This window comes from Quercus lobata, chromosome 1 (assembly GCF_001633185.2).
Source record: "Quercus lobata isolate SW786 chromosome 1, ValleyOak3.0 Primary Assembly, whole genome shotgun sequence".
Lineage (NCBI taxonomy): Eukaryota > Viridiplantae > Streptophyta > Magnoliopsida > Fagales > Fagaceae > Quercus > Quercus lobata.
The window spans coordinates 16,393,811-16,404,990 of record NC_044904.1 but is presented as its reverse complement, the minus strand read 5'-3'; the positions used below and the strand labels follow the sequence as shown (position 1 = coordinate 16,404,990).

At 36.5% G+C, this 11,180-nt stretch overlaps 2 protein-coding genes across 2 annotated transcripts; both read right to left on the bottom strand.

Annotated features, from left to right (window-relative positions):
- Nucleotides 1-258: 258 nt before the first annotated feature.
- LOC115981154 (elongation factor-like GTPase 1) lies at nucleotides 259-3,896 on the bottom strand. The gene has a single exon (XM_031103331.1). It carries the CDS (start codon nucleotides 3,590-3,592, stop codon nucleotides 464-466), a length of 3,129 nt encoding a protein of 1,042 aa, XP_030959191.1. The 5' UTR covers nucleotides 3,593-3,896; the 3' UTR covers nucleotides 259-463.
- Nucleotides 3,897-5,077: 1,181 nt separating this feature from the next.
- Nucleotides 5,078-8,319, bottom strand: LOC115981146. Its single transcript, XM_031103325.1, has 2 exons — nucleotides 8,034-8,319; nucleotides 5,078-5,735 (listed from the first exon to the last, which is right to left on the bottom strand). Exons 1-2 carry the CDS (start codon nucleotides 8,239-8,241, stop codon nucleotides 5,239-5,241), a joined length of 705 nt encoding a protein of 234 aa, XP_030959185.1. The 5' UTR covers nucleotides 8,242-8,319; the 3' UTR covers nucleotides 5,078-5,238.
- Nucleotides 8,320-11,180: the final 2,861 nt, after the last annotated feature.

The window sequence follows — 11,180 nt, the reverse complement described above, 5'->3', positions numbered from 1 at the left end:
AATATGCTAAACGATACAAGGGAACACCACTTTCTAAAGCATATTCCATGCATCATTAGAAAAAACTATATGCAAGGAGCCACAAAGACAATTGTACGATTGTACACAGATGCAAGGATTCTACTCAAAACAATAGCAGCAATACTCTCCAAAGTATGCCCTAAAGCCAGAAAATTATTCTTGAAACAAGTAATATCATGAAATGAGTTGCATTTCACACAAAAACAGAAAATAAATAGGTTAAACTCCTGCTGAAAATAACTTTAAAAAGAATCATGCTGAAGTGAAAGTTGATCTTGGTTATACAGAATGAACTTTTTTCCCATAATCAATAGTAAGATATTACCTTAAATATCTCTTCATTGCTAGTTACAAAAAAAAGAGTTTAAACTTTCTTTTCATAATCAATGATGAAATCTATTGCCTTTCGTAATAGCTAATGGCACAACAAAATAAAAAACGTCTATACTTTACGAGCTAAGGTCCTCTGCTTTGTTGCATGCTGGACTACTTTTTCCTCCACAGGAAGGCCTTTCCGTCGTCTTACACTATCGATGAGTTTCCTAGCTGTATTTGGAGGCACACTAGAACCGTCTCCAAACTCTTCAATTTCCTCCTCTGTTTTGGGTACAAAGAAAGGATCTTGAGGAAGTTCTTCCCAGTGGCTTAGTACAAGAAGAACACTAGCAGCTCCAGAAGTCCACCTTCTAAGCTCATCTGCAAAACCAATACTTTCAGAAACCGGCACATATGCATGCACGGTGAACAATGGGGAACCTTCCTGCATTATTTCCTTGCTCACTCGGGCGCGCCTTCTACCAAGGACAGCATACATGGGACCCAAATATTCAGGAGGGGTGTTCAGCTCACAGAAGTACATGGCTTCCACAAGTCTCGACTTCTTCTGAAGCACAATCGCCCTACAAGCATCTTTGACAGCTGTGATAACCTGTCCTGTGAAGATGCCATACTGCTCAGCTTGTTGTTGGTGGGAAGTTTCAGACTCATTAGCCTGCCCAATAAATGGAGAAATATAAGCCTCAACAACAAATGCCAAACCCCACATAGGTTCATCACATAAGGGTCCAGCTGCAGTAGCAAGTTGAAACCCAGTTACAACACTACTTTCAAGATGCTCGGCTTCCATGGATAATGCTTGAGTTACTTCTGAAGATGTCTCAGCAGCTTTGTCACCATCAATAGAATCATCCACAAAACCTAATCTCTGAGATACATGAGAGGAACCACGAATAAGAACAAAGGAGTCAACACCCTTTCTTTTGAAATCCGGGGTGAATAGGATATTTGGACCAATCTGCCTAGGCCCAAGTGCCCAGATCTTTTTAAGAAGCTTTAGCCACTTCGCTCTACATTTCTCAGCCCGGTCTTTGTCAGTCTCAGTCATTAACAAAATATCTTTCTCCACAGCATCCATTATCCGTTTCTTAAGTGCTTCAATAGGATTCTCATCTTCTAAAATGCTTGATCTTTGGGTGTCCAAACCTTTATTGGTTTGCCCAGACTTAACTCCAATAATATCTCCAAGTAAATCAGAACTATCATCAAGCATCTTGGTTAGAGTAGGCGGAAGCTTCATGACTTGTACCCGAACTACACATCTCCCATTAGGTGTTGTCTTTTCAATATAATCCAAACCCCCAGTTAATGACTTTAAGTTCTCTAGCATATAGGATACCTCTCCCTCAATGGTCTCTCTAAAGGACACAAGGGGCGGAGAGAATTCCAACTTTACCTTGGCAAATCTCTCTGTCAAATCCTTCTTGCATCTTTCTAGATGAACTTCTCCTGCAGCTGCGAGGACATTTTCACCCCTTGCAGAAACACTGACCTCCACAAATGGGTCTGCCCGATTTAGAAGCTTTAAGCCTTTCAAAAGAGCACCCATATCTGCTGGATCAGATGGCTCAATTGCTACTCTAAGAGTTGGGGCAACCTGAAATACCATACTCGAGAAAGGCCAGCAATTCCTTGTGGATGAAAGAGTTGCACTTTTCAATATGTGCTGACCAAGGCCTCGAATTGCCACAACATTTCCTGCCTTTGCAGAAGCCACCAAGTTTAAGCCTTGACCCATCATTAGATACAAGGATTGCAACTCAGCCACCTGCACATGTTTCTGCATTGATTCCCCTTTTAGCGGATCATATAAAGCTGAAAGCACAAAAACCCTCTGTCCTGAACAAAGAACCCCACTAAAAATCCTAGCAAATGCAAGGAAACACTCATCTGACTCACCCTCTCCACTTTCAGCTGAATTGTTTATAAACTCTCCATGTAAACCCCTCTGTGGAAGCATTTTCATTGGCACGGCAAACATCTTGGAAACAAAAGCAACACACGGTGCTTCAGGCCTTGTATCACAAGCCTCAACTGATTTTCTAACAAGTTCTGCCTCTGCAAGAACATTGGAATCAACCCCATTGTTCAGAATCTCTCTCTTTGGAAGCAAACGTGAGACACGAAACGATTGTGCTGCAATAGGGTCCGGCATACACTTAACCACCATCGACAGTATTGCCTCCGATAAAGGAAGCCAACGGCTCATAACAGATTGAAGCACAACTTTCGGGTCCTTATTCTGTAACTCGCGAGCGGGCACAGACAGATTAAACGACTTGATCACTTTCTCAAGTACCCCTTTATCCCCCTCCCCATCCAAAGCCACTTGGTAAACCTGCCAAAGCGGCTCAAGTACAAATTGAACAAACATAGGCCGAGCCTTACTTCCTCCACCAACCCCTTTCTTCCCCGTAATCATCTTTGTCTTGGGATTAAAATACCTAGGACCCCACAATGCCTTCTCCAATACAGCAGCACTGGCCCCAAGCTTCGAAGCATAAAATTCAGCAAACTCATGAACCCCAAAACCCCACCCATCTAATGCACACACAAAAACCACATTCCCTTTCTGGGGTTGAAATGTGTCCTCCTCATCATCCTCTACAAACTCAAAACTCTCGTCCCCACCACCACTACCCGCCTCTCCCAACGACCCTGCAAGCACTGAATCGACATCACTCAGATACTTCTCAGACTTATACCCACTAACAATCCCATTAACCTCATGAACAATCCTCAACAACCGAGTATACGCCTCTAATGGACTCAACCTCAATTCACAAATCAACCTATCGATCTTATTGAGAACCAAACACGGCGAAAGCTTCTCAATCCAGCACTGTCTCAAAACAGCGTGGGTTTGAATGTGCACGCCCTCCACGGCGTCCACCAATATCAAAGCGCCGTCGCTCAATCGAGCGGCGGTGGAAACTTCGCTGCAGAAGTCCATGTGTCCGGGCGAGTCTATGAGGTTAATCGAGTGGTGCTTGTATCGAAGAGCTATGGAAGAGCTCTTCATCGTGATGGCGCGCCTCTGTTCCTCGTCCAAATAGTCCATGAAACGAAGGCGGCCGGCGAGTTTAGGGTTGAGCACTCCGCCGCCCGAGGCGGCGATCAAGTGGTCGGCGAGCGTCGTCTTGCCGTGATCCACGTGTGCCAGTATGCATATGTTTCGGATTTTTCGAGTTTCGGTATCGGAATTGGAATTAGAATTAGAATCGGAATCGCTCATTTTTTTATTTGCTTGAAAAAATTGAAGTAAAGAGAAAGAGAGAGACAGACTCACCGGCGGCGAAGTGAAGAGGATAGAGGAACTGGGTTGCTCCGGCGAAGCTTTGCAGAGATGGTAAACCGGGTTTGGGTTGAGTTGGGTCGCTACAGAGGGTTAGGGTTTATAAAGGGGCATGTGTGTAATTGTATCAGGATGTTAGGGGTATTTTCGTTAGCTCAAATAAAACCCGATTATCGTTTCAGAAAGAAGAAGCTTTCTTTTGAAGTTTGCCAGAACGGTACCTAACCACACAAAATGCACGAAAAGGGCTTTTTGCGCCTGAAAAGTCCTTTTTGCCCCCACTCTAAACTCACCGCCAATTACCAAATAGAGAGCAAAAGGTTAAAACCCTACTATTTACCATTTAGAGAAGCCCAGATTGTTTTTGTGGCATCGATGCGTGGATTGGATCAAGTAAATGGACCGAATTTCGGGCTTTTAAGTTTAGATTTTTAGTCCAAGTGTTGCGGATTGGGTTATTAAAAGTTTTTTTTTTTTTTTTTTTTGGGAAACATGTCCCGATCCTGACTCAATTCAATCGTGTCCAATTTTGGATATGTGTCAAAATCATATTGGGTCTAGTATATTAGTGCACTGGACCTAAGCGTAACTCTTTTTTTGTGCAAATCAGGATGTGTTTAGATAGCTTATTTTTTGCCAATTTATTTTACTATTCAGTTTATTTTTGCTATTATTCATAACTTTGCTGTACTTTTTGATACTATTCATGGATCCCATTGTACTATTTTAGCTAACTTTTACATTTATTTATAGTATTTTCAGCAAAAGGTTTTCAATTTCAGTAAAATAAGCGAATTTTAAACAAACTATTGATACAAAATGGTAAATTATACTTTTAAGTGTGAGAAGATCTCTTATATCAGTTCCATGATAATTAGCGGTTAGCACAAGACTATTACAAGCATGTGAGTGTTTTGTCTTTTAATATGATTTTAAAGTTAGAAAAACTTAATGTCTAGACATCTCATATATGTGATAGTTATTAATGCCCAATCATCTTGATATTTTGCATGCACATAAGGTACCATACAAGAAAATAATGTAAACCAAAAATAGATTTGTTAAAAAACACATCTAAGAAAAAATCATTGAGTGATGAATGTAGTATGGATTTAGTGTTACTTTAACCCAATCCAAACAAGATTACTAGTTAATTTTGGTAGAGTTGGTCACAAATCTCCAATAAATACGTCTGGGATCCAACCTGTCATTTGTATTCTCCATCTACCAAAATAATTAACTTCATTAGACCAACATAATTGATTCAATAAAACCTTAACTTCAATGATGGGAACCTCCAACCAACTGGTTGAAATTCGTAAATGTCTCAATAATGGGAACCTCCAACCAATTGGTTGAAATTTCTTTTATACTCATTTCTGTCTAATATAGGTATCAAATTTTATCAAGTTATTTTCTCTACAATACAACATTAAATATAATATTCTATTAGCAAACCAAACAGAAAAACACACCTCAGTAGCAAATGTAATCCCTAAAGGCTAAACACACAAAGAAGTTTACAATAGCTTTGAAAAATAAATAAATAAAGAATGACCATTGAAAATTAAAAATAAAAAAACTTATCATAACAAACAAACAAGCCCTAAGAAAACCAAAATCACAATCATTGTCCTGTCTTTTAGCTTCCAATACATTGATAATGAAGCTGACCCAGATGCCTCTTTATCAGCACTTTCCTCATGGGGGTTGTTGAAATTGGAAGGAACAATGGTATCTGGTGCAGACTCTTCATCACCAGAAGTAGGACTGACTGGTCCAGGGGATTTTTCTGAAGGAGTGTTCTCCAAACTCTTTGGCAACCCTTGGCCATGTGTTACATTAACTTTGAAGTGCTGGCCATTCTTACATTGTTCACCATCATAATCACTTGAAAAGAAATATGTCATTCCTTCTTTGACCAGTGGAACTGACACTGTCACTGAATTTAGGGTTGTGGCAGATGGATCTGAGGTTGACCATTGGATGGTATCATTATCTTGAGCATCTTCATAGTCACAAAGTTTGTAGGTGGTGAGATTATATGTTTGGATTATTGAATGATTGGTATCAGTGTTGAAAACTGCATTAAGATAAATGAACATACATGAGTTAAGCACATAATGAAATGTGAAATTCCAAGATGCAAGGAAACTTACATTTAGAGGTTTAAAGTTTAATTCAGTTTTTGGAGTGAATAATTAAATATAAATTGAATCATTATGAATATACAATATAGAATTTGCTCTTTTTTGGAGTATACACCTAATCTTTTAATCAATTACCTCCCCAAAAAAACTTTGTATTATTCAAATGGATACCTCCAAAAAAATAGCTTGACATTTGCAAATATTCTCATCATAGTTGGTGAGACAAAGTATAGAATTAGGTAAGAGTTGATAAAAATGCAATTCAGGCTATTATTTGTAACGTGAACATGCAGTTCATCCAAAAAAAAAAAAAAAAAAGTAACGTGAACATGTGCCATACTGCAATGTTTTTTTAATTGCTTGCTGCAGAGGACAAGAATATCTGACAAACTAATCATTATCTACCAAGCTGGAAGCATAACTTTATGTTAAGATAATTCTTTATGCATTTTTAACAACTTTGATAATCATAATCATCTAAAAGTGGAATTTGATAGGATTTAATTATGGCTAATTCTTGTTGCATATTGCATTGTAACAACTAAAATTATGATTTGAAATTTCAAATTTGAGAAATTCTGGTGCCACAAATTAGTGCACAACTTTGCCCACAACTCACCCATGTGGCGAATTGTGGTTAGTAGAGGAGTGATGGTGAGTCACCCTTCCACCAATCACAACTCGCCACATGGGCGAGTTGTGGGCAAAATTGTGCACTAATTTGTGATACCAAAATTTTTCTTGAAAATGTGAGTTGAAATTATGATTTTAGTTATTTGAATGCAGTGTGCATAAATATACGTGAATTTGTAAGTTTAGGAAATAAATTTAGGGTGCATTTGGATCCACTTATTTTGTTGAAATTGAAAATTTTTTGTTGAAAATATTATAGGTAAAGGAAAAAAATAAGTTGAAATAGTGGACCTATGAATAGTATGAAAAAATGTAGTGGAATTATGAATAATAACAAAAATAAACTAAATAGTAAAATAAGTTGACAAAAATAATTTGTCTCAAACGTTCACTTACTATTATAAACAAGAAAAAAAGAGTTTCAATTAACAATATTTTAGTAACAATAAAAAAATTAACAATATTTTAGTAACAATAAAAAGTAACGTAGTAAATATATATCTCTTGAATCATTGATTTTTTTTTTCAAGAAAGAGAGGTACTAGTGTACTACGAAAGCTGAGTTTTATGCCTAACACGTGCAGTGCAGCTGAGTTTCGTGTGAATTCAATTCCATGCACCTGTTTCTTATTCTTTCTTCTTTAATGCTTCTTTTCTTTGGCTTAGCTTTTCCACTAACTTCTATGACACACGTGGGAAAAGCAACACCATGTGCCCACTAAACAGTATTTAATTGATTGAGTGTACATATTCAATCGGATCTAGGATTGTATATATTCTCTTTCCGATAGAGTAAGAACTTACTAAAGTAACTTATGATTAAAGTATAGATTTATCATTATGTTATTTTTATTATGTAATAATAATGATATGTTATATTCCTCAAAAAGTAATAATAATAATAATAATAATAATAATAATAATAATAATATGTTATATTTATTGTTGTGAAAATTTTTGGTGTTTGGTTAAGTTTATCGTCCTAAAAAAGAGAAAAAAGTGATCATCAAGATTTCTTTTCCCAACTCAAGAAGAAAAGAAGGGAAAAGTCAGTTGAATGAAAGAATTCAAGGAAAATAGAACCTATGACATGCTTACAGGGCCTAGGAGTGGAAGGACAAAAAATTAAAAAATAATCAAAAAATGGGAATTTGATTAAAATGGTTACTAATATTCAAAAGCAGTATAATAACTTGGAAAATCAGATCAAACAATTGTATATTTTATAGTTCAGTATTATTAAAATCTTATTAGATAAGTAGTTATTAAAATTTTAGACAGATTGTATTTTTGGACCAGAAAATAAATTGTCCATCATCAATTTAGATAATTATTAAGACCATGTACTTGATGGCCTAAAAAGTTATAGATCCAATGGATTACTAATAATACTAATACTTAATGTAAATTCACTTAAAACTCCCCAAGTTTCAGGCATGATTGGAAGAACAAACTCAATGAAAAGGCAGTAATTATATGACATATGAGTAAGAGTAACCACAAGCCTTTATAGGCTCCAAAGATAAAAAGGATAAGAACAATAAGCATTGTTTAACATGTAGCTAGCTATTGTAAAAGCAATGGCTTTGGGTGCTTACTGAGGAAATCTCCCAAGCTGAAGTTCTTGCCAGCAACCCATTTCTGGTAATTGACATTGGGCTTCTCAAGGGTGTCATACCAACCCAATGAATCACCCACTGTGTAGTTCTTGTAAGCTTCAACAACAACAGAGCCTGAAAAAGAGAGGAGAACAAAACAAGAGAGAATGAAGAATAGAAGGCCTAAACAGTACCTTCTCTGTTCCATTCTTCTTGGGTTTTGTGAACTGGTGGTTGTAAGAGCTTGTGATGAGAAATAAAGAGGTTTGGGACTGTCTTGCCGACAGAGTGTATAGGTCTTATAATGTACATGATATTTATTCCTGCTTTTCTAGGAAATTACTAAAATAGTCTCTCTTTTTGTTTAGTACCGATAATGTAAATTGGTTAAAGAGAAGGAATGTTACTGGTTGTAGTTTGGTTAGGGATACAATACTTCTTACAAATCTTTTTAATAATTACTTGTAGGATTGTTTAATTGGTGCATAATAAAAGTGGTTATGAGTTTATGTGAAAGTAACATTATTTTAATTATTACAAATTATGTCAACAGTTATAAAAACAGTTGGAAAAAATATTGTAAGAATGGTAATTGATGTTAATTATTTGATATTGAACTGCTAAAACATCCGAATTACACTATTGGAAATGTATAGTATATTAGGAAGGATGTGATTTGAAGTGATGATAAATGGCTTATACTAATGCCCATTGTTAGTCTATGAGGAATCGTAGCTAGCTAAGAGTTAGCTTATGGCCTAATTCGTATCAATGTTTTCATGTTGATTATAGTTTATCACTTGTTATAGTGTGTGTTTGGCAAAAATAATTTTTGCCAACTTATTTTATTATTTAGCTTATTTTTATTAGTATTTATGGGTCTCATTGTACTTTTTTGTACTATTTATGAGTCTTATTATACTATTTCAGTTAATTTTTACCTTTATTTACAGTACTTTCAACAAAAAGTTTTCAGTTTCAGCAAAATAAGCGGGTTCCAAACAGACATATAGTGTAATCAAGTTTGTGATAATTACTATGACTTTTGAGTAGAATTTGTGGTATGTTATTATGTTTGAACATTTTTTTTCTTCTCCCTAGTGAGTGTGTGTTTCTTAAAAATAAAAGTTTGTGACAATCAAAATAGTTTACGACAATTCCCATGTAGAAAGTCAAAATTGAGAAACAATGCAACCCAACAAGAACAGTTGCATTGGTTAGAAGAACAACTCTTCAAAAGAGCTACTTATAACTCTTCATTACTCATGAGTAGGGCTGTCCATCTCACCCGCTGACCTGTCCAACCCGCCCGTACCCGACCCGCTACAACCCGATCCGACAGCTCCGGTGGTCGGACGCGGGTCCCGAGCTTCAAAACCTGACGCTGGCGATTCGGTTTCGGTTCCCTTCCTTCAAAACCCGTTCAACCCGACCCGCCCGAAGAGAGAACGACGAGCTGCGATTTCAAGCTTTCCGGCGAGTTTTCCAGCACGATTTGGCAGATTTCGGCGACTAAAACACCAGATCCGACGATTCTCAGCACGATTTGGGGGAAAAGCCATCGGATTTGGCGAGATCTCTGCCAAATCCGGCTAGATCGCACCGGATCTTGGACGGATCGGGAGAGATCTCGCCGATTTTCTACGTTTTTCGTCCTCTCCGGCGGGTTTCGGCCTCACCCGAAACCGCCGCTCACCCGACGGGAAACCGACTTGTAAAACCCGACCCTAATACGGGTCGGTTGCGGGTCCGGCACTTCCCTACCCGATCTCCAGCGGGTCGGTTGCGGGTTGGGCACAAACCCGACCCGCCCGACCCATGGACAGCCCTACTCATGAGGAGTCATGTTGATCACTATAAAATAAAGGATTTGACACTCTTGACCATTCACTTAAATTCTTATCATAACCCAATAAATAAGATTTCTCGCATGTGATTTCCAGTTTCCACCATCACGGAATTCAATTTCTTCAGAGCCAAACAATCTGAACTTCATAATTAATCATATCCCCGTACACAAATAATCGTAGCCAAAATGTATATATATCTTATTCTTGCCTCTCCTTTTCATATTAGACTATATAGTATGTTAACGTAGAAAAAAGTGACACGTAAGGTTTTACGTCGGTTCATGATAGCTGGATGATTGCTTTTACAACCTAATAACGCATGTTATTCTAAACAAAAAAACAAAAAAACCCTAACAATGCATGTGACTCGTGGCAAAGGAGCCCTTATTTTTTTTTTTGTTTTTTTTTTTTTTGTTTTTGTTTTTGTTTTTGTTTTTTGTTCCTTCTTAGATCTCGTAAATATCACAAACAAATTAAACAATATAGACCTCATAAGTTTACAAAGTGTTCCATTAGAAATTACTTTCTTTTGGTTGAGTTTACTAATTCATATCTTAACAGAGATTCTCTCTCCCCCAAAAACAAATTAAAAAGAGAGAGAGATTCTCCATTTTTATTTATAATCAATTAAAAATATATAGTAATAGCTAAAGAAAATACAACGGATATTGGAAGGTGTCCAATCTTTCAACATTTCTTTTTGTCAAACAAAAATAAGATCCCTTCTTTCTTGTTCAAACCGGGATCTCTTATTTTTATGACTGGCAAGACATGTTATAAACTTATTGTAACAATAAAAATACATGACATAATGTATAAGGAAATTTCCTTCAATTAAAAGTATATTGAAATAAAAGAGGATTATAACCAAATATAAATAAATGCATGACATAGTGTATGGAAATTTAACATGGGGAATAACTATTTTTTTTGTTTTGAATATGTTTATTCCCTTTATTGATGGCATTGCATTTTTTTTTTTTTTTTTTTTTGAGAAAAAGATGGCATTGCATCTTATTATCACTTATCCAACCATATTAAACCATGTGACTTCATGAGAGAGAAGAAAAAAAAAAGTATGATATGTTTTTCTATAATTGATAGTCAATTTTAGACCACCACAATTCCCAAGTTGGAACGAAGACTTCCATGTCAAGTTGGAACGAAGACCACCGCACAAACATTTGCCAAATCTTTATTGACTATTAACATTTATTATAATCACAATAATTAAGACAAATTAGTAAAACCACGTGATAGAAATTCATATCTAATTAAGTAATAATAATTAATTAAA

Bases quoted from the DNA above. Each gene is read 5' to 3' on its own strand.
- LOC115981154 (XM_031103331.1), bottom strand. From the start codon at position 3,592: ATGAGCGATTCCGATTCTAATTCTAATTCCAATTCCGATACCGAAACT.
- LOC115981146 (XM_031103325.1), bottom strand. From the start codon at position 8,241: ATGGAACAGAGAAGGTACTGTTTAGGCCTTCTATTCTTCATTCTCTCT. The intron at 5,736-8,033 runs GTAAGCACCCAA...ATCTTAATGCAG, and splicing joins CAGCTTGGGAGATTTCCTCA to TTTTCAACACTGATACCAAT.